The sequence below is a fragment of the Pelobates fuscus genome, chromosome 3 (genome assembly GCF_036172605.1).
Source record: "Pelobates fuscus isolate aPelFus1 chromosome 3, aPelFus1.pri, whole genome shotgun sequence".
Classification (NCBI taxonomy): Eukaryota; Metazoa; Chordata; class Amphibia; order Anura; family Pelobatidae; genus Pelobates; species Pelobates fuscus.
This window is the reverse complement of record NC_086319.1, coordinates 251,778,263-251,801,669: the sequence shown is the minus strand read 5'-3', so window position 1 is coordinate 251,801,669 and position 23,407 is coordinate 251,778,263. Positions and strand designations below refer to the sequence as shown.

Sequence of the window (23,407 nt, the reverse complement as noted above, 5' to 3'; positions counted from 1 at the left end):
GTAGCCTTCAATGCTGTTGGTGTTCTTTCCTTGTGTCACATGACTACAGGCTACAAAATCAGAGCACGAAGGAAAAAAAGAGGGCGAAATTTAACATAAGAGAAGGACTTCTTCTATCTAAGGGCATTAAAGGGTAGTTTGGATTGTGCTGGTATTTGCATAGTTATAAAGTATATTCAGAACTCGCTCATTTGGATTGAAGATTCCAAGGGGGTACTACAAGGATTTTGCTATTGGCAAAGTGCGGCCCTGTGTCCCAAATGAAATACCAAATGCTAACACCGTGTCTGTGTAGCATACATGCAATATACATTACTTTTCAAATCAGAGTATGTAACTCTATACCGCATGCAATATGAACACACATGCTACTTAACAGCAAAGCATATTTAATGATGATTTCTATTTAACGGGGTAGAATTCAAATGAGAATTGTCAGGAATTCAAAGTGAATTTCAAATTTAAGGCCAAATTTAAGGCCAAAAAATATGTAAATGAAAACAAATATGCTTCACTATGCTTCCAGTTTGGTTATTGAGGTCTAAAATTTGGAAAATAAATGACAAAATCTTAAATTAAAATATTAAGCATCTAGTTGAAGTGATGTCTTCAGCAACACCATTACTTTATTTCGGGGATTAGGGATTCCACTGATTAAAAAGTGAATTATGGTAAATTCAGAAATATTGTGCAAAATGTATACATTAATAGAAGTCAGACAATGTCATGCTAACAATGTAAATGTTTACCCTTTCTCGACCGCGGACGTGCTAGGTACGTCTGACAAAAATGGTCCTTATGTACCTAGCACGTACCTAGTACTTACCCGATTGCCGCCGCTCCCCTGTCGGCGATCGGTGTTCCACTCGGTCTGGGGGGACTGTCTGACAGCCCAGACAGTCCCCGCTCGGCAAAATAGGCCCCCGCGGGCCATGTGATCGCTCTGAAAGAGTGGTCACATGGCCGCAATAGCCTTCCATAGCGCTGCCTGTAGGGGGACTGCCTGAACTGACAGGCAGTCTCCCTACTTCTGTAAAATCATAAAAATAATGTTAATAAAAAATATATATATATACTGTATATATGTATGTATATAATATATATACATATATGTATATATGTATATATATACATATATATATATATATATATATATCTTAGGTATAACTTCATACTAAGTGTATTTTTTTATTAATATATACATATATTAATATACAAATACACTTAGAGTAAAATTACACACATATATATAATATAAATAATAATATAAAAAATAAATAATAATTCAATAAAAATAAAAAATGTAAAAAAGAATGAAATGTAAAAAAAATATATATATATATATATAATTTTATTCTAACTGTATTTTAATATTAATATGTATATCTTTAAATCAAAATACACTTAGAATGAAATTATATATATATATATATATATATATATATATATATATATATATATGTATTAATAAATAAAATAATATGATATATATATATCCAAATACATAATTACATAAATAATTTCATAAATATACACGTAGACTTCAAATATATACATATATTTAAATTCTATGTGCATATTTATGTGATATTTTTACATAATTAAGTAATTTTATTGAGGGACCTGTCTGACAACCCAGGCCGAATGTCCAGAGAATTTAATTTGCTAGCACTGTATTTAACCCTGTAACTTTCCATGAGATCCTAAAACCTGTACATGGGAGGGTACTGTTTTACTCGGGAGACTTTGCTGAACACAAATATAAGTTTTTCAAAACAGTAAAACATATAACAGCGATGATATTGTCAGTGAAAGTGACTTTTTTTTGCATTTCTCACACACAAATGGCACTTTCACAGATGATATCATTGTTGTGATACTTTTTACTGTTTTGAAACATTAATATTTGTGTTCAGTGAAGTCTCTCGAGTATAACAGTAACCCCCATGTACAGGTTCTATAGTGTTTTTGAAAGCTAAATTGTCAAATTTAAGGCTTGCATTTCAGTTTTTTTTTCACATTGAAATTTTCCAGAATGGTAATTTGCCTTTGAAACTGTATGGTAGCCCAGGAATGAGAATTACCCCCATGATGGCATACCATTTGCAAAAGAAAACAACCCAAGGTGTTGCAAATGGAGTATGTTCAGTCCTTTTTAGTTTCAAACTATATATTTTTAAAATGTATCAATAGTGACATTGTAACACTGTTATCTGTCATAAATCTCTGAATCATGCCTCACATGTACATATTTTTTTTAAACTAGACAACCCAGGGTATTCAATATGGGGTATTTACAGTCTTTTTTAGTAGCCACTTAGTCACAAACACTGGCCAAATTTAGCTTTCATAATTGTTTTTTGCATTTTTAACACACAAACAAATATAAATTCTAACTTTAGTCAGTGTTTGTGACTAAGTGGCTACTAAAAAAGACTGTAAATACCCCATATTGAATACCCTGGGTTGTCTAGTTTAAAAAAATATGTACATGTGAGGCATGATTCAGAGATTTATGACAGATAACAGTGTTACAATGTCACTATTGATACATTTTAAAAATATATAGTTTGAAACAGCAATGTCCTACTTGTATTTATAGCCCTATAACTTGAAAAAAAAAGCTAAGAGCATGTTACCATTGGGTATTTCTAAACTCAGGACAACATTTTTAAACTATTTAACATGGGTGTTTTTGTCGGTTGTAGATGTGTAACAGATTTTGGGGGTTTAAAGTTCAAAAACGTGTGTTTTTTACAAAATTTTCATCATATTTTATAATTGTTTTTATAGTAAATTATATGATATGATGAAAAAAATGGTATCTTTAGAAAAGCCATTTAATGGTGAGAACAACAGTATATAATATGTGTGGGTACAGTAAAAATGAGTAAGAGGAAAATTACAATTAAACACAAACACCGCAGAAATGTAAAAACAGCCCTGGTCCTTAACGATAAGAAAATTGAAAAACGGTCTGGTCACTAAGGGGTTAAAGGACCACTAAAGTCACCCAGACCACTGCATCTCAATGAAGTAGTCTGGATGCAGTGTTAGCCCTGTATTGTAAAACATTGGCATTTGATAGAGATGACAGTGTTGCCATTGCCGGGTAAACGCACCTCTAGTGGCTGCATAACTGACAGTCGCTAGTGGAGATTTTACTGTGAAAACCGAGTCAGACAAAGAAGCGAGGCCTGCTGGATGATGTCACAGGAAGAGGAGCGGACGGCTGCAACGAGTGAGTCTCGGCACTGGAAAAAAGGTAAGTTAAAACTTTTTTTTCCCCTTTAATATAATTTAGGGGGCCCTGAATCTAAATGATGACGAGGCACTGTAAAGTTAGGAATACAAGTTTGTATTCTAAACGTTATAGGGTTCCTTGAAACAAAAAAAAAAAGGAAAGTTTTTTTTTTGTGTAATAGATTTCCAAAATATATTACAGAAATACAGAGTGCAAAACCAATCAAATCAAAACCTCATTAGTTCTTAGCTGTACAAGGACCTGATACTGAAGTGGTTACAGCTGTTCTCTGTCATATGGTACATTTTGTATATAGCAAGGGCCGCCCTATAGTGCAGTACTCAGCATAGTTGATATCTGGTTATGTCACATTCCCAATCTGCACAAAGAAAAATGAGATACAAATGGGTTTTGAATGTGTATGTTGAGGCCTTAGATCTCTGGGGGAGGCTGTCAGGAGTGCCACAAACAAATGTTCACAAAAACACTTTTCAAACTACCATATGCACTATAAGGATTTTGAAGCTTTGTGATAAGATGCATAATGCTATACACAGTATATGGACTTAAACACAACATTCATTGAAGGTGATTATTACATAGATTGGAGCTCCATTTGTCCAGTTTTATTTCCACTGTAGAATAGACTACTGTCATATTTGTTTACACTATTCATGGCAATTTATTGAAAATATAATCTGTGACTTTATTTCCAAATACTAAATACTTTATACTGTATGTGTATCCTGCATAGGGGACCTAAATTATTTTATTCTTCTTTACTGCCTGCATCACAGAGCTCCATAAAAATAATACTAACAGAAATGCACAAAAGTTTTATTTTAACTTGTATTCCATTGATGGATAGAAAGGTTGTAATAATTTTGCTTTCTGACCAGTGTATCTAGATTAAGTACATTCCTTGACATTCCTTGCTATACTGAGTCCTGACATCTGATCATTATGGAGCCTTGTGATGACAGCACCAAAGAGCGCCCCAACCAATCATCAGCAGCTGACAATATGGGAATTTGAGAGTCTCCCACTATTGCAAACAGTGAGTTACTACATGTCTCTCTGTTACTGGGGACGACTACATGTTTCAATGCAAGGCACTGAGACCTAACATGATAAAATCATGTGCATTTTATAAAATATATCCATTTTATGCCTACACTAGGTGCGTTTTTTGGTTTCTTTTACTTATTTATTTAAGGGAATGTTAACTAGAGATTTAGTAGTTCTGTAAACCGCAGTAAATATGTTAGATAATATTTGAAATCAGTGTCTGTAAATGAAAATCATGTGCATTTTATAAAATATATCCATTTTATGCCTACACTAGGTGCGTTTTTTGGTTTCTTTTACTTATTTATTTAAGGGAATGTTAACTAGAGATTTAGTAGTTCTGTAAACCGCAGTAAATATGTTAGATAATATTTGAAATCAGTGTCTGTAAATGAAAATCATGTGCATTTTATAAAATATATCCATTTTATGCCTACACTAGGTGCGTTTTTTGGTTTCTTTTACTTATTTATTTAAGGGAATGTTAACTAGAGATTTAGTAGTTCTGTAAACCGCAGTAAATATGTTAGATAATATTTGAAATCAGTGTCTGTAAATGAAAATTTTGTCCAAAATGATTTAACTACGCAAATTGTAGATCACAACTCCACCTAAATATTCCCAAGAATACCCAACTTCTGATTACACCACCCAAACTTTAACAAAAGGGTCCTTCATTTGCCAATTGTGAGGTATGTAGCCATACATCACCTGTCTTTTTTGGAGGTTTGCAGCAACTGCCTTTATAGGCAAAATGTAACTCACCATCTGCTGTAGCCTACATTTCCTACTTTAGTTATAATGTGTGGCCTCTCTGGTAATCATACTGATTAATGATTATAGCGTATTCTAACTAGAGTGGATGTGACTCCCTGTCTATATATGTGTGTCACTTTTCTAAACAAATCAGATGAAAAGTAAGCATTCCCCACAGTTAATAGGCAGTAATGGAGCAGTCTGATTTTGTCATTGCTAGATGTAGGGATTTTGATAGGTTCTCTAAACACCTTAGTAACATGCACATACATTGAGCTATGCTTTTCACTGTTTCTTATGTCTAGAGCACACGTTATGCCCACATCTGTGGCAAACTGTACAACCATCTAACTGTTTGGTTAGTGCGTTTTGATTTACAGAGAATGACCATGTTTCTAATCACATGCCTGTATCTAAGGGTTATTGAGGGGTTACATTAGTTGTAAGTTAAATTATATGAGCAGAGATTGCGGTTTGTCTTTAATTATCATTTTGCATTACACTCCTTCACTAACAAATCTATATATGTAGAAACAAATAATCTCCGTGCAAATAATTTGCACAACCTCCCTGTTGCACTCTAAGGATAAATGCATGGTAGTCAAGGAATTACAGACATATTCTATGACATTCCCACAGGTCCTTTAAATAGGGGATGTAAAAAAACAACATGCACACACATCTCAGAATGTACTGTAATATGACTATGTATGGTGCATTTTATATCTTGACATCATGCTCTTCTCCTAAAGTTAAAGTGCACTGAGACAAGCTCTTTAACCCCTTAAGGACACATGACATGTGTGACATGTCATGATTCCCTTTTATTTCAGAAGTTTGGTCCTTAAGGGGTTAAACATATATTGATCATATTATTGCAGGTGAACAATAGCAAATATGAGTGTTGCAACTATTACAATTATGTATGTATATATATATATATATATATATATATATATATATATTGTTTTTTTCAATGACTTAGTTAAAAGAAAATGTATCAAATATTTTTATTAACAGATACTAAATAAATCAAGGATAATTGGTCCCACCACATAGAGGGGCATTTACAGCAATATTAGCTTAGCTTTAGCTCGGGACTTGATCAGAGAGAAATTGAAAGGGAGATTAGACAACATGCACATTACTGCTACTTCCTTATATGCAACACTGTAATAATAACCATAACAAAAGTCAAAAACAGAAAATACACTAGGATTTCAAATATTTCAGAAGCACACATGGTTTGATTTGAAGAAACATGCCTTTATAGAAAATATTTAAATATTGACTATTAGCAGAAAAGCAACATTACTTATATATACTGAAATAGTATCTTATTCTTATTGTGGTTATAAATCTAAGAATAAGCGACCACTGGCAATTTGTCCGTTGTAGATTACAGTTCTCATCGTGGTCAGAAGACCAGCTATACAGTATCCCGTTTCCTTCTATCTGGAATATGCATGCACATATAGTGCAACATAAAAACATACCTGCTGACATGCATTAAAACATGTATGTCTAAAGTGTATACACACACTTACTTACAAACATTATGACTCATGCAGGCTAAGCATTCTACTCTGTTCTCAATTTTTCCATTAAATTATTGAACAAAAGTAGTTAGAATGCCCAGTACTAAATAGGGTGCGGAATGGAAAAAAGAATCGCAAGTCCCTAGTCAGCTGGAGGGCAAGTGAAAAAAAAAAGAGGGGATTACAGGATCAACTGTACATTGGGGAGATACATGATCACACATTTAAAAGCTGTTCCCTGTTAAATTGCATGCCAGACCCTTTTCTTGGCAAACACTTTCTCATACTTCAACAAGTGAAATGTACACCAAACTAGTTGAGGTCTATCCATCCTATCAGACTATCTCAGTCTGTCCATCCAACCCTCCTGTCAGTCTACCTTTGTCTGTCTGTCTGTCCATCTACCCTTCCATCCAGCCAGTCTGTTAGTCTATCTTTCTATTTATCCACCAAAATACCTATGCGTCGTGTTTGACTGTCTGTCTGTCTATCTTATTATTAAGTTATGGTATGTATTATGGTATGTATGGTATACATTATCGTATGTATGGCAGGATGTCAGGAGCAGAAATATTTCTGGACTGGGGACCTCATGTTAGGTGTGTTACCAGGTATGTACTAATATCAGAAAGTAGAAAGATCCTACGATTAAAAGCTGTGTCTGGGACCACCCTTGCGTTAAAGAAGCACTGGATGGGATAAATTAAAGCAGACTTGTTAATAACCCATCGGAGGGGCAGATGAAAAGTGATAACAAGTAAAAGACAAAGACAAGGGGCTGGTATTTCCAGTAAGGCAGCTGCCATTCCTAAGAATTCTGTTGTGACTCAATAGTCATCAGACTTTGGTGTTTTCAGCTGTTTACTGCTGGAGGATCGCAAACAACTGTTTAAGTGTCGGAGCCAACTGTGTTACACCTGCCACTGACCGAGCAAGCTCCGAGCCACCTGCCCCTTAAAGAAACAATCTCGGCTACAGCCTGTGCAAGCAGGAGGGGGTTTCAGAATGGTCTGTACATCTTTAATTGTTTTGCTGAACACACTGCAAACATAGGAAATATAACATGAAAAATAAATATATTTATTTTTAACATTAGACAGTTTTTTAGATTACTTTAGATAACTGCCCTTTTTTACTACTCATAGTCAGATCCTGCTCTTAATGTTATAGAATCTGTTTTGTATGATTCTAATTTGTTCCTAATTTGCATTAGATTAAGGACCAGATACATTTTGGTGTTTATAATCCGCCTTAAACTTTCATTGTAGCAAATTAAAAATACATAACTTTCACTCACAAATTATTTATCATTATTAAGCATTACGTTACAGAAGATAAGCTGCCATAAATGTGAAGTAGTGGGTGATGCAAAGAGTGTCACTTGGTGTCTGAGTGGCACTCTTTTCACATTTTCATGTTTAATCAAGTCAATATGTGAACCCTGACTGCATCCTACAGTCATCAGGTTGGGTGAACAACTGAGCAGCTTGTTTGTGAGCCAGCACTTCCATGCTGCCTCTCATGGTTCAATGCTAGTCATCATGCTCATACATACACCCCTGTGTAGGAACAAACTAAAGTTGCACTAACAAACAAAGATGAGCTAGCTGTTATGCTATGTGCCACAAGAGCTATTTTATATAATGCTGTTGCACACTTGAGCATGGCCACTTGCCATCTTACTCTGCCCATAACTGCTATTTGCATACAAGTGTTAGGCTTGTTATTTTTATCTTGTTCTGTCGAGGGCCACAAGGGAGACATGCAGTGTACATTCAACCCTGATCTAAAGCTAAACATACCTAAAATATTCATCCATGTCTAACCATAAGACCCGGAATCTAAGGAATTATAAAAGTAGCTTTTAGAGTTGCAGATTATAGTTATATTATTTTCAAACTGAGCCTTTTGCTTAATTATTTAAAAGTTAATATTTTGAGATGTTGCTGGATGAGCTAATCTGAAAGGTTGTGATATCTATATTCTACATTAGGCAATTTACTCCCACCAAAGTATCATGCATTTTTTGTATATTTTACATTCAGACATTTTATTAGCTTGTAAGGCCAGGTTCACTCACAATACAACAGAGTATATACAAAATAGAACACATAATACAGAACAGGGAAGTCCTTTGAAATGAGATACCGTACTCTAAATACGCAGCAAATATCGAATTTTAAGAACTTTTTTGAGATTTGAACAGAGCTGGTGGAAGGTAGATATAACTTTAGCATGAACTTCTTCCTCAATATTGGGCATTAAATCAAGGCTGGTTTAATAAATCAACAATGATACACTCAGGAGGTTGGGTATGTAGAATTATTATAAAGAACACACTGAACTGTTTAATTTATATAATTATAATTGGATTTACCCCCGGAGTTGTAATATCACTATATAAATCTGGCAGATGAGTTTTGTATTCTAGTGTTCTAGGATTGCATGTGTCATTCCTGTTCTCCTTGTGCGTCTAGCTTTTCCCAATGTGACCTTCTCGAACACTCCGTGCTATTTGCTGTGTCACTGGCAGATATATTTTATGTCTCTGCTTTCAACTGGATGAGCACAGGAGATCTGTGACAACTGTGTTCCAGGACGGACGGAAGGAAGGGTCTATGCCAACCAGTCTCTACAGGAAGAAGATCAGCAATTCTACACCACAACTACCACACTCAAGAACCACTAAATCCACCAGTGCAAAAAAAAAAAAACAGTCTTTGCCAGATATTATGATCATGGAATAATCTGAACAATCTTTGATAAGTCTTAAGTTTACAACAGGCTACAAATAAAATACTAGCAGATTTCACCTAGCTTTCACTCTTTAACTTTTCACCTCTTAATAAAGCTAGCTCATTATCAGAATCTTCTTTATGTCACTAAGCTAATTCCTATTTTTCTGTCCATATCAAGAGTTATGCACTTCTTGACTTCTCTCTGTAAATTGATCAAATGTTTTTTAAAAACATGTGCTATTCATAAAGTTTGCTATTAAAAGCTGCCTCATCACCCTAATCATAAACAGTGTTTCCAGCACAAAAAAAATCCAAACTGATTAGCAGATTGAAAGTTCCTTTGGGGCCGTAAACACTCCGTTCTCATGACAGAAGAGTTAGTAATGTATACAGTAATTGGAATATATTGCCATTATTAATATATTCTGTGCTGTATGTCTCTTCAACATATGGCCTAAAGGTTTGGTGAAATCCCATGTGATTGGCGGCTCCAGCTAATTAACTTGCAATGGTTTAAAAGGCAGCAAAAACCAGGGCTCGAGCACCACTAACAGGTTATATTTCAAACACACAGCGTAAGTTAATTAACCACAGACTTTAGTATATCTACATTTTACGTGAATGATTTTAAGGAGAGCTTGTCTTGCACACATAGTTGGGGCTTTTAAATAATAAACGGTTACATAACTATTAAAGGGACACTATAGTCACCAGAACAACTACAGCTTATTGTAATTGTTCTGGTGAGTATTGTCAGTCCCTGCAGGCATTTAGCAGGCATTTAGAGAAAAGGCAGTATTTACATTACAGTCTTGGGGTATCTCCAGTGGCCACTCTTCAGATGACTACTAGAGGTGCTTCCTGGGTGTGCAGCACTGACATTCAGTGTTTCCACCTTCTGCATGCAGACACTGAACTTTCCCCATAGTGATGCATTGATTCAATGCATCTCTATGAGGAGATGATGACTGGCCAGGGTGGTGTTTGACTCCACTTCCTGCCCTACTTCTTTGGCAATATCACCCACTCCAATGCTTTACTATGGGAAAGCATTGTGATTGGCTCCGAGCATCACTTCCAAGGACGCAGATTGGGCAGAGCCAGCAGCAGAAGACTGAAATAAAGGTAAGATTCTACTATTTTGGGGGAGCAAAGGGGGCTAGATAGTGTTTTTGACACTATAGGGTCAGAAATACACATTTGTGTTCCTGATCCTATTGTGTTCCTTTAATGTTACTTTAGAAGGGGTAGTTCCACAGGGCCTAACAAATCTTGCACCCTATTTGACACCTGAGCATCTGTAACTCTGCTGAAACTCAACTCTCCACCCTCACTTCCACTCCAATCTGAATCCGAGTGGAAGCATATTGGTGTGACAACGGTGACATTATAGTTCTGTGCATTCGGAGGGAACATGCCCTGCAAGTCTCCACTGCCCCGTCCTGCAACTGTGCACAACTGCTTGTGCAAATTATGTGCACACTTCCATTTCAGGTTGATTAAATTAACACTCTAATAATTACTATAACCTATTTCACTAGATATAAGGATCAACTTGGTATAGTGCCTCCAGTTTGTATCCAAACAGGACAAGCAGTTAGTTTTTCTGATTCTAGATTGTATTTTTGGTGCCTACATTTTCTAATTTCTTTACATTAATTTACAATAATATCAGAGAAAGCTGTATCCATCCACTGTATTATCCACACTTATTAATTCCTCTGAAGTATCCTTTATTCTACGTTCAGTATGCATGGCCTGGCAATCATGGGGTCTCATTAAATTAGGTACTCACATACCATCTGGAGCCCAGCAGGGTTGCCACGAGCATAGTTGGAATGTACATTTTTTCTTAAAAAGGAAACACAATAAATGAATTTGGGAAAGCCTCTGCTTGCCTAAACAATATTTGGTCACTACATTTCAAATACTACTGGAATATACAATACAAAAGCATAGAGATATCTATATTTATTTTCTGCACTTGTGATATTTTCACATATGTTTCTCAATTTTATGTTTATTTGTTTTTTTATTCTGCTGGACCTCCCAGCAATATTTACATTGAAATGAGTAACCATCTGTTTTCACCTAGATCCACTGGAATTCGACTTATTATTCATTGTGCAATATGTAAACATTGATTTATGGTTTGTTTGGTTTTACAGGGAAATTCTCTATTGATCTACAGTATCTAACACTTTCTCATACTTTAACAACTGAAATGTACACCAAACTAGTTGAGGTCTATCCATCCTGTCAGACTATCTCAGTCTGTCCATCCATCCTTCCTGTCAGTTTATCTTTCCGTCTATCCAGCAAAACACCTATGCTTCTTGTTTGTCTGTCTGTCTATCCATCCATCCATACATCCATACATCCATCCATATGTGTTTATTTTATTCTAGTTAAAAGGTTTGCAGCCACATGTTCAAGGCACATGCTGGTGTCTTATATTCTTGAACAGTAACAAAAAATGTGACACTACTGTATGAACATGCAGCGTAGGCATACATACACTTTTATTATGGTGTTTTAAGTGTTTTAATTTCTGCATCTAAAAGGAACACTTCAACTTTAGAGAGTTTCTTCTTTTAAAGGAACACTAAAGCTTTCGTGTTATTGTCACTATAGATGTCCCAATCGCCCCCTCTGTGTGTCCTAAAATAATAGAAAAAACTTTTTATTTATCCTTTCCAGTGCTGAGGCTCCCTCTGCGCTGCTTAGCTTTCCACCTCATGCAACATCACGGAAGAGGCACGACCTAGCCACTAGAGGTGGACTTAGCCCAGCAATGAAAACATTGCACTTTCTAGAAAAACACCAATGTTTTTACATTGCAGTGTTAAAAGATGAAGTGCCCTGGGTAACCTAAGTGGTCCTTTAATTCAGATTTAGGAAGGCCCACCAAGTCTCTGAAAAATGAATTGACCTATCTATAATCCAGTGGTGATGCCATCAACTCGCTGCAGTTCCTCTCCACATCCGAAAGAACATCATTAGGAATGATCTCCTGGCCAATCCAATGCTTCTCATAGACAGACAGAAGCATGCATGTCAATATTGCTACATTAGCACTTTTTTTCTGATGAAACCACAACTTGTCTATGAGAAGTACTCACTTTTAGAAAGCACATACAAAGAATGAGGAAGGGAACACAAGCCTTAATATCTCTTCAGATATTTGGTCCATTGGGCGAGGTGGACCTCAATGGAAACATTTTTTGGTGCGACCACACATTAATTAACAAGATATATACTTGTTGCTCAATTAAATCGTACTCCGTACATCAAGTGTTTTCTAGGCACAGTTTTAAAGTTGCCGTTAACTAAGATGTAATGGTATTCAAGAAAACATTAAATGGTTAAATTAATTACTTTCAAATAAAGGTCTAATTCTAAAATGAGGCTGACAGCAGGCCTCCTCTGGCTTGGATGCATGAAATCTCTGTTATATTTTTAATATTTCACACATGCTGTGGGAGGGGGATGAGAAAGACAGGTGTCATGCTCATATTAGTCTGGACCATGTCCAACTTGAGTGGATATCTCTGAAAGAGAGCTTGTATTATTAGTAACATTTGAAGCATTGATAGTGAACTCCAGCCCACTAATGTGACTTACAGGCCAGATTTCATAAATATCTCGGCTCTAGCACAGCTTGCTCTGTTAATGACTGTTATTCTGATTGATCCTGCTGTGCTCAAGTCAAAATGGGAAACATTCCCCTTTGCAAGGTATGGATTTCATTACACGTGATCAGATGTACGTTGGGTTTCTACTTGGTCTGCATTAGATCAACAAGCAGATAATAATGTGACTTGACACGGATAATATATCAGCATAGAATGGCCAATCATTTTAGAAGGAAACTTACATCCAAGAACTTTAATTTTAGTGTTTGCAGTTGAAAACACCAACAACATTCACCTTAAGAGATGTTTGTGAATGCTATCGATGATGGTCCTTTATACCGAGCAAAATAAATGAATTATATAATTTAGCAGACAGTTTTCCAAATTCTATCATACAGTGTATCATATGGGCATTAGCAACTCACTGGTCGTTTCGACCATGCCACCCTACAACGACTCAGTTTACCTAATCCCGAAAGATCTAAGGGGACCTGATAGCTGACCTGGACTATTCCATGAAATATAACTAACACATGTTACACTAAATTACTCAAATCAAATAATAAAAAATATGTATTTTTTCTAATATGGCAATATTAATTTGAGACATGGGATATAGAGGAAGAATTATTGCATAAGACAAAAACAACAATTCTGTGTCCAGCATTCTGTTTTTTCGGATATAAAAAATAAATGTATTTAAAATTTAACTTTTAGTTTATTTTTCATAATTTAAAAACATATTAAGGGATATTTGTCTCGTAGCTCTCATCTTGCATTATTTCTATCACAGAGGCAGTAAAACGTTCTTTGTCACATACTGCTTACAAAATCTGGTAGGATTTTTGAAAATGTAAATCCTAAAAATGCCACCAGAATGCAAGAATAATTTCTAAATGTGATCTTAATGTTCATACACTTTTGGCTCATATGGCACCAAGCCATATGTACTATACACAGCATTCCAAATATAGACAGGCTGACTAGGGCTCTGGCAGATAAATGTGTTGCTCTTCATGGTCAAATAACTATCAAAGAAATGTCTCCGGGGACCCTATGTCAAAGAGTGGGGACTTTATGGCAAATTTAATTTTGCATTGCTTTTGAAATAAAATACAAAACAAAAATGAGTCCAATTATGAACAGTGTGAGAGTAAAGGGATTAATGATCTGAATAGCCAGACCATGCTTAGTACAGCATTACTCCATTTCTGCTCATTGATCATAGTCCCGAGTCCTGAAGTCAGACTGTATTTTCACTTTGATTAATAGCAAAGTGAATAAATGTGATATAGAAAATAGTTTACATTGCTTTCTTAACCTGGTTATTGTCTGAAATGAATACAGTTGTTTTTGGTTTTTCGTAATTTTACTGTGGAAATAACTGACTATTTAGTCTAAGATAATGCTTAGTGAGATTTGGATCATATAGTATGCTGTAAACGTGGAACTGCGCCATGCTAGTTTTCCATGTGATTAGCATGTGTCAACTGTACTTTCTCCCCTCCCCATCCATTCCTTTAAAACACAAGCTGTCAACTCACATCATTAAGTGATTTGCTTTGTGTCACACACACCTGCTATATCAGTTCCAGCCAGTGGTGCGCAAAACAATATAAGACAAAAAAGGCCACAAAAAAAATCTCTGAAAACTACCAAACTAATCTGGAAAACTCTCAAGTTAAATATATACTTTAAAATTTATTGTGGAACAAATGCATTTTTAGCCATGCATAATAAAATGGTTTAGGTCTTAGACGTGATCTTAAAAAACATATGGCCAACAGGCCAAAAGAGAAGATTCTGAAAAAGGCTACTAATGACATGTAGTCAAGGCTTGGCTATTTAAGCCTGAATAATGAAATGAGGTTTTCAGTTCACCACAATTCACTGCTTAGTCAATCGCCCGTATATTTGTAAAGAGTGCACTCAAATTGAATGCATTTGTATACTAAAAATTGTATACTAAGAATCCTTTCTGCATTTGTATACTAGTAATTGTCTTTACAGTTATATGCTGTACACCAAACTCATCTTCCATGCGTGTGCACAAGAACAAAATATTTACACTAACTAGATAGGGGTCCAACGCCTGTTTACTTCCCATTAGTTGCAACTATCTGCTAACCAGTGACTATTACAGTGTACAGACATAACTATAATTTATATTAAAGTAAAAATACAGTCAAAATGTGTGTCTTTGCATATGTATATTGACTAAACAGCAGAGCATAATTATTCATAAGGTGATGCTAGGTGGCCACCTAGGGCCTAGTGGTTAGAGAGGGAGAACCATAAATTTGCTTTAACCATCAACCATCCCGATGGAAAGAATGAAGGGTGGAGGTCAAATTGATAATCTGAATAGGACCCATGGTAGCCTAAACCTTCTCAGCTGGACAGTGAGCTGGCAACTGACTCAAAATTTAGACCAATTTGTTTCAGTATTAAAAAACTTCAAATTTCCTATAGCTTGAAATACTTCCAACACTATTAATTTCAGTCTAAGCCTCTAATATCTCATTACAGTTCGCTGTTTAGTAAATAGGTACCCACATTCTCTTTTTTAGTACTTTTAGTACATTTTAATTGTTTTACCAATGTTTCCAGTCTCAGGGTTATTTGCTAAAGTGACAATTGTTGGGAAGTGAATTAAAAGAGAATTAAAGTGAACTGAAAGTGAATTTGACCATGTGACCAAGTTTTACTCTGTCAGTGCTTCTAGTGGCTGTAAGTGTGACAGCCACTTGTGATGGATTTAACCCTGAAATGCATTTACAGTGCATGATTACAAGGACAGGACCACTGCATCCAGGTCACTGAGATATTTAATTTGTATCGTGAGATGGCAAAATGTCAGAGAATTTAAGGAATTTCCCCAACGACAACGGGTGTTGTTAAATAAACAAAAAACAAGCAATACACACATGTACATTCGTGTATACAATGTAAGTATGATAATTGTTGTAGAGCCAAATTGTTTAAATGCCTAGACCCTACCTACTAGCAGCTGATGCTGCAAGAATAGATTCTTGTCCAAATATGATCATATATATATATATATATATATATATATATATACAAAGTATATGTCTATAGATAACTATAGATATATATTTTTAACATGCTTCAAGTTTCACTGAAGCTTGATTAGTTACGCCTATACAGTAATAGTAATTGACAAGAATAAGGGAGCAATGCTATGTATAAATACAACGGCTGAAAATTTGCAAATTATGTAATACAATGCATTAAAGAGAGACTCTAAACACAAAAACTACTAGATCATAATATAGTGATTTGGTACATCGATGCTGTTTCTTTTCTTGGACAATGTAATATATCGCTGTTTCTGAGATAAGACAATTTTTACAATCGGTCAAAAATACACCTCAAAAGGCTTCCTCCTTAAGAATTACAATGTTCAAACAAACATGACAAGCAGCATGACAACAAAATGCAGCTAAAGCTTCTCAAAAGAAACATTGGATTGAGAGCTTTTGTCTGTGAAGCACTGCAATGGCGGATCACAGTAATAGCCACTCATATGCCATAGGTCCACAATGCTTCTCTATTGCACACAGAGATCATCATGATTGATTTCACTGTGGGCTAGGCGAGCAACAGAGGGGAGACTGTCCCTGTGCTGGATTACAGAAAAAATGCATGTTTTTGTAACCTTTTTTTGTTAAATCTACACTAAAAACGGAACACTCTGGTGTTAAAAATAGATTTGTTTCTAATGTCAGTGTTCCTTTAAGTTAATGACACAATTGTTTGTCTTTTTCCTTATATAACTGGATTCTGTTTTCTATGCCTTTTAATCTTATCTGGCAAGATAGCATGATTATTATTGTAGTAAACGAGTCAGACACACATTAGCAGTCTTGAAACAGATCCTTCTGTAAACCCCCACACACTGTGCGTAATGCCATCATTCTACCCATCATGACCATAATCAGCATTCTAACTCCAGAAAAAGCATAAGCATAAATATATAGAAACTACATCTAAATTGTAAATTGTTAAAAATATTAAAATCCTGTCCTAATCTGCAATCTGGACAAGAAAAAATATCTGATCCACCTTCTGAGATTAACTGCAAGTCAAAATTTGATTGAGCAATTATTTGAAAGTCTGTAATCTACTTTAAGAGAAATATAAGAACATCAAATATGGATGAAAAAAAATCACATTGTATTTGATTTGGATATTTTAGCTGTGGGTCTTAAAGGGACACTATAGTCACCCAGACCACTTCAGCTCAATTAAGTGGTCTGGGTGCCAGGTCCCCCAGGTTTTAACCCTTCAGATGTAAACATAGCAGTTTCAGAGAAACTGCTATGTTTACATTGCAGGGTTAATCCAACCTCTAGTGGCTGTCTTCCTGAGAGCAGCTAGAGGTGCTTCTGCGACGCTGGATGCAAAACAGGGTGCAGAACGTCCATAGGAAAGCATTGAGAAATGCTTTCCTATGGCCTGTTAGAATGTGCGTGCGGCTCTTGCCGCGCATGCGCATTCGGCTCCACTCGGGAGCTGACGTCGGAGGGGGAGGAGAGGTCACCAGCGCTGAGGGAGCCCGGCACTGGATAAAGGTAAGTGGCTGAAGGGGTTTTTAACGAGGGGTCACCAGCGCCGAGGGAGGGGGATCCTGAGGGTGGGGGGGAGTCCTAAGGATGCTATAGTGTCAGGAAAACGAGTTTGTCTTCCTGACACTATAGTGATCCTTTAATTTATAATTATTTATAATTTTTAATTCAGCCTTCTGGTTATACAGTAATCTTGTAAAGCATGAAATAAGATATTTATAAAATCACAGAGTTCATGGCAGTAATCCTTAGGTCCACATTATGCTCCACCTTGACTTCATGTACAAAAAGTGAGACATGATAAGAAATTGTAAGAACTCCCCTTGCGCCTTACCCAGTCCCTTGCAGCGGGGTGGGTTTAATCGATATAATAACCAATGGGAATATGTCCAATGATGGCCTATGTTTGCACACTCTATGTTCAGTAGGTTAGGGATGATGTAATGGAGCAGGAGCTAGCAGCTTCTCTACTTCATTGAGGGAGAAATTTTAATCTTCCAGTTGTACCATTTTCCCATCATCCTCGCATATTATGGAGGTAGGATGTAAGTAATGTCTCTCAGACTCTCTAATATCCAGGATTCCATTCCACTTTGCAACCTCTTGTGTTTTTTACCTGGATAAAAAAACATTTTGATTGGCTGTGCTTTTTCAGCCAATCACAATCACCTATTCATTTTTCATACAGTGAATCAAGATGATGATCCAGATCTAAGAGTTATATTTTTATTTCTTGGACTTGCAAATCAAGCATTATTTTGCAATAATACCCTTGGACCCTGAAATCAACCATTGTTATATCAAAGATAATGCAGTGAGTACCTTGCAAAGATAAGTCCTCTCTAAAAAGAATGTAAACAAGCAAATACGGGAAAGGAGTGCCTCGACAAATCTACTTCGCTCATTGACAGGAGATGTCACATCACCAACTGTGATTTACAGGTGCAATTTAATAAATTAAAAAGCATTTTGGTGGAATAATTGTCATTTGAGCAGTTACCACATCGCTGCTGATCACTGATCAAATCATGTTTCAGTTCTTAAAGTGGTTTCATAATATTGTAAAGCGCTGCGGAATTAATTAAATACCAATAATAATAATAATAATAATACATGTTTGGACCTATTAAACAATCAGCTGGCATCGTGCCCTACTATATTAACTGAATTTTTGCAAGTCATTTGTGAATGAAGTGAACCTGTAGATTGTGGCCTTCATTACCTTTCCCTGAATGAGGAGGTCAGGTTCTCCTCCTCACAATAAGATCAGTAGGCACACCTCAGAATAAACGATCAAGCTGTAATATGATTATACCGAATATTCTCTGACTGTGTAGGCTTTGTATTTGGTGCCCCCTTCAAACAGAATAGGTGAAAAAAGTTCCATAAAACTGTTCATTTTCTGAAGAATTTTGGCTACAGCTCATTTAGAATTTTGCCAGGTATAGGCATTTTCTACAGTAACTAGGAATGGATTTACATTGCTGTCCAAAAGGGGAAAAAAGGAGAAAGCAATGTGAATGCAGGCAACTCACTAAATTTTTTTTTTTCAGATTTAAAGTAATTTTCAGATTTTGTCTTTGATTCCTGATTGTAATATTTTAATATTTTTCATATGCATCCCCCCCCCCCCCCCAAAAAAAAGTAAATTATGCCGTGAAGCAAAATATAAGTATATATAAAGTAAAAAATTATTCCGTACACACAAACATTACCATATTATTTTAGTATTTTCACAATCTTTTTACAATGCCTCTGGAGGACTGTGATCTGTGTTTCTAATAACCACGTCTATAATCCCCAAGATTTTATGATCATTAAAAAAAAATACACACATTCAGGAGAGAATTATTGATTGATCATAATTATTCTACTTGACATTAGCATGACTTCATCTAAACCTCCCACGTAAGAGTTACATCATCTTTAGATCTCTAAATCTCTAAAGGTAGCCCTGGAAGTTACACTACTCCATTTAACTCTTAAACAGAACTTGGTAAAACGTAAAAAAAAGGTCCAAACTAAACATAATAACTTCTTTAAAATAAACATCCTTTCAGAAATGTAAGGGAGTACTTCAAACTATAAAGAATGGCCAGATCTTGTAAACAATGATGTCACAAGCAGTCCTGGAGCCTCCAGTTACTAAAGATTCTTTACACAAGGGGGGGAAGTGATTTTTAAGAAAGCAACTATGTAACAGGCATATTTTACAGTTCAGCACCTCTGCTGTACACACCCAGTACTCTGGAATCACACCGCTACCTAATTCAACCAGCATCTAAACAGATGCTTTTCATTCATTGTCCATTATAAGTTTATCCCAAACTGTGTATTTTGTTCTAACTACCACCACCACCACTTCAAAAGAATTATCAAAAAGTGTTTTATTCCCACATACATGTGCATATAGCCAGTCATCGTATATGAATATTAAAAGCAGCCTGTTTTAAAGCATCTTAATAAAGACGCATACTATACTTGCTGTTAGTTAAAAGAAAGAGAGAGAGAGAGAGAGAGAGAGAGAGAGAGAGAGAGAGAGAGAGAGAGAGAGAGAGAGAGAGAGAGAGAGAGAGAGAGAGAGAGAGAGAGAGAGAGAGAGAGAGAGAGAGAGAGAGAGAGAGAGAGTGTGTGTGTTGTTTACGTCTGGGTAGATAAGCATAGCTATTTTGACCTTTGAGTGGCAGGAGGTTTAAGTATCCTTTTCACCGTCTGTCATTCAATGGGTTAACAATGATTATAACCATAACAGATACTTTGTAACTCCCCCCCAGGCCCCCAGTAACCCACCTATAGACACTAGTTTGATGTGCTCCCTGTCCAGGAATTCCAAGGCAACGGATACATTTTCAAGCTTCATTTGTCTGAAGTTGGGTCTGGAGTGATACTTTCTGTACATCTTCTTCTGACTCAGGACCTCCAGCAAGCCTATGAGCTTCAAGCCATCAGTCAGGTCTTTTTGCAAGTCCCCAATGCGTTTGTTCATGCACTTGAGATGTTCATTGCACCACCTGGTGAAGGTGTTCTGCTGAATTTTCTTCCAGGGGGCATCTTCAGCCAAGTCCTTCTCTGTGGCTGGCATCTCATCAGCTTCCTCACCTTGGTATTGGTGTTGGTCGTAGTAATCGTTGCTGCTCATGATGGCTTTGGATTTGTAACTTTCTGCTTTTTATATGAGGATCAGCAAGAGAAAAAAAAAAGGGTGGAGATAGGAAAGTAAGTAAAGGCTCTGGGACTGCTGGATCCAAATCTCACTCTGTGAAATCGAATTAAAGCTGCTAAATCTGACCTCAACAATCAAATTAGTTCCCTTATTATTTGTCCTCTTGTTGGAAACAGTGAGGTGATTTTTGGCAGGGTCTGGTTAACCCCTTCACGTATCTCCCACTCAACCTTTTGTAGTGGAGCAGAGCAGGGAGGGAGAGTTTGGGTTATCACTGTATAATCCACTTCCACCTTTTTCTTCCTGTCTCCTGTTTCCTTTCAGTGAATCCCTTGTTTTTCAGGGAGTAAGAGGGGAGGAAAGGAGCACAAAATCAAAGTGCAGCAGGTCAGATCTGTGGCTTGGGATTTTTTTTTTTCTCTTCTTGTTGAATGAAAGGAAAGAAGGAAAAAATGAATCATAAAACAGAGGCAGGAATTCTTCACTCCCAAAGCTATAAAGGTCCCAGCAAAGATAGGCAGAGGGGGAAAAAAAGAATGATATAGAGAGTAAAAGCTCAGAGCAGAAAGCTGCAACAACTTTGAAAAGTGTGGAGTGCAGGATGGAGTTGGTTTTAAAGAAAACTGATGCCCCCTCCCTCCCTGGTCTGCTCTCCACTTCCCTCCCCCCCAACGTCAGAGGCATGGACTCCCAGGAATGCCTTAGCCATTACCATATACAACTAAGATGAGTATTTTCCTAATCCCCTTTGAGATAGTGAGCACGAATTGGATTGGGTGCTATGGATAGCAGGGGATTGGATTGGTTTAGACGTGTCCATGCTCTAACTGCTTCTAACATCTATGTATTTTTAGACACCCCATGTCACAGTCTGCTGTGAGGGAAGGGGAGAGGGGTCAGAGGAGAAGGAAGGGAAGCTTACAACACAAGTTAACAAAAGCAACACATGTAATGCAGAGGAGACCCCCCACCCTCTGTGTTCCCCCATTATATTATGTACAAAACATACTTATTACATTAACCCTTTAAAGTGAAAACAAAATATATGAAAATAATATGTGCTGGGCCCAATGTAAAACAAGAGAACTATGATAAATGTGACAATTATCTTTTATTTTAAGACATCTTTCTGATTTTGTTTTATTTTTGTTCTATAACCCAGACGATTATGTTAAAATTCTATAAACAATAATAGTGAAAGTGAGTTTTGTTTTACTGACTTGGGTGACATATTCTAGCCTTTGTATGAGTCTATATAATAATCACTTTATATAATATTTTTTTATTTGTAAAGCAACTCAGTTATTGTTTTTCTAACTTTGTTATTGTGGCCTAAATTTTGCAACCGACGAGTATATTCACTAAACGTCAAACTGAAAAGGATTGATAACAGAAAGTGAACAATTTAAACAGCTGATTTAGAAAGTAAACCAGCTCAGTTATTGTCACAGCTTAGCTCTTTAAGCTTTAAATGTGATTTAAACTCACTACCGCACAGTGCTTAAGGGTTAAAAATACTTTTGGAATCTATACATATATCACTGTTTAGAGAATAAACCCAGTAGCAATACCTGGAGTGGTTGGCAATACACAAGTTTTATTGCTTAATTCATTAGACATTGACGTTTCATCACTGGTCAAATTCTCCTTAATTTTATCAAATAATTGTGTTGGGGTGTTACCTTCACAGTATTAAATTTCATTTAATTGCCTGCTTTAATACCATGCAGTATAAAACTAAAATAGCTACAACACTAAAGAAGATAAATCCCTTCTTTAGACACCCACTTCCCACAATTACTGTCAAACCTGCACATTGTTTTGTCCCTATGAAAATTAATTATGTCATTCTACTAAAATCACAGTCACATCATGCTCCCCCACCCTCTGGATGGAATACACACACCCTCATTTTCTTAGTTTAAGTTGATGGTATCATTCATTTCTTTCATTTCTCGATGGTTCTTTTACACATGTTTGGCTTCCAGCTAAATGCATGAATCTGAGACATCTGCTGCGGGGAAAGGTCACTAATTCATGCCTAAGCAGAGATGGGTCATTGCCAGGCCTGCAGTGAAAGGGTTGTAATACTGAGTGCTGATTCACAGCAATTACAAGGCTAGATGAGTGTGTACCACATGCCACTGTGTATATGGTGTAGAACATTCTGTGGCCAGCATTCAAGCAGTTAATCCAGTCTACTACTTGACATTAACTGTCTAGGAATGCTGCTAATTTGATCACGAGAACGGGGATCTACTCAAGCCTTTTTACATAAGAAAAGTTGCCTCTTGGCCTCTGTTAAAACAGACAATGCGCTGCCAAGTGTAATAGCCTAATATGGGTATGTAAAGTAACACAAGATTCGGCCTCTATGTAAAGTAATAATGGAGCAGAACCTATACATTTCAGGAGTATGAAATAATGCCAGATCCAGTGACTGTATGCATGAGTACCTTTCAGATGTCATGCCTAAATGCCCACAGTGACAAATACAAGTCTGTACCTCATAGCTATATATATATATCTATATATAATAAAAAACGAAAGACAATAAAAGGCAATGGTCTTTTACGTGCCCGACAGTTCCAACATTATCATTGTCATTCATTCGTTTTCATTCATACATTTAATAAGCAATAAAAATTAGTTCATGCAGCAGTGGAAAGACGCGGT

At 36.3% G+C, this 23,407-nt stretch overlaps 1 protein-coding gene across 4 annotated transcripts in view; it reads right to left on the bottom strand.

The window, feature by feature from the left end:
- The window catches only part of FLNC (filamin C), a 62,991-nt gene extending 41,663 nt beyond the window's left edge, over nt 1–21,328 (bottom strand). For all 4 annotated transcript variants that reach the window (XM_063448330.1, XM_063448331.1, XM_063448332.1 and 1 more), the window contains exon 1: nt 20,359–21,328. In XM_063448330.1, coding sequence (XP_063304400.1) covers nt 20,359–20,707 — 349 coding nt within the window. In that variant the 5' untranslated portion in view covers nt 20,708–21,328. The remainder of the gene's footprint in view (nt 1–20,358) is intronic.
- Nucleotides 21,329–23,407: the final 2,079 nt, after the last annotated feature.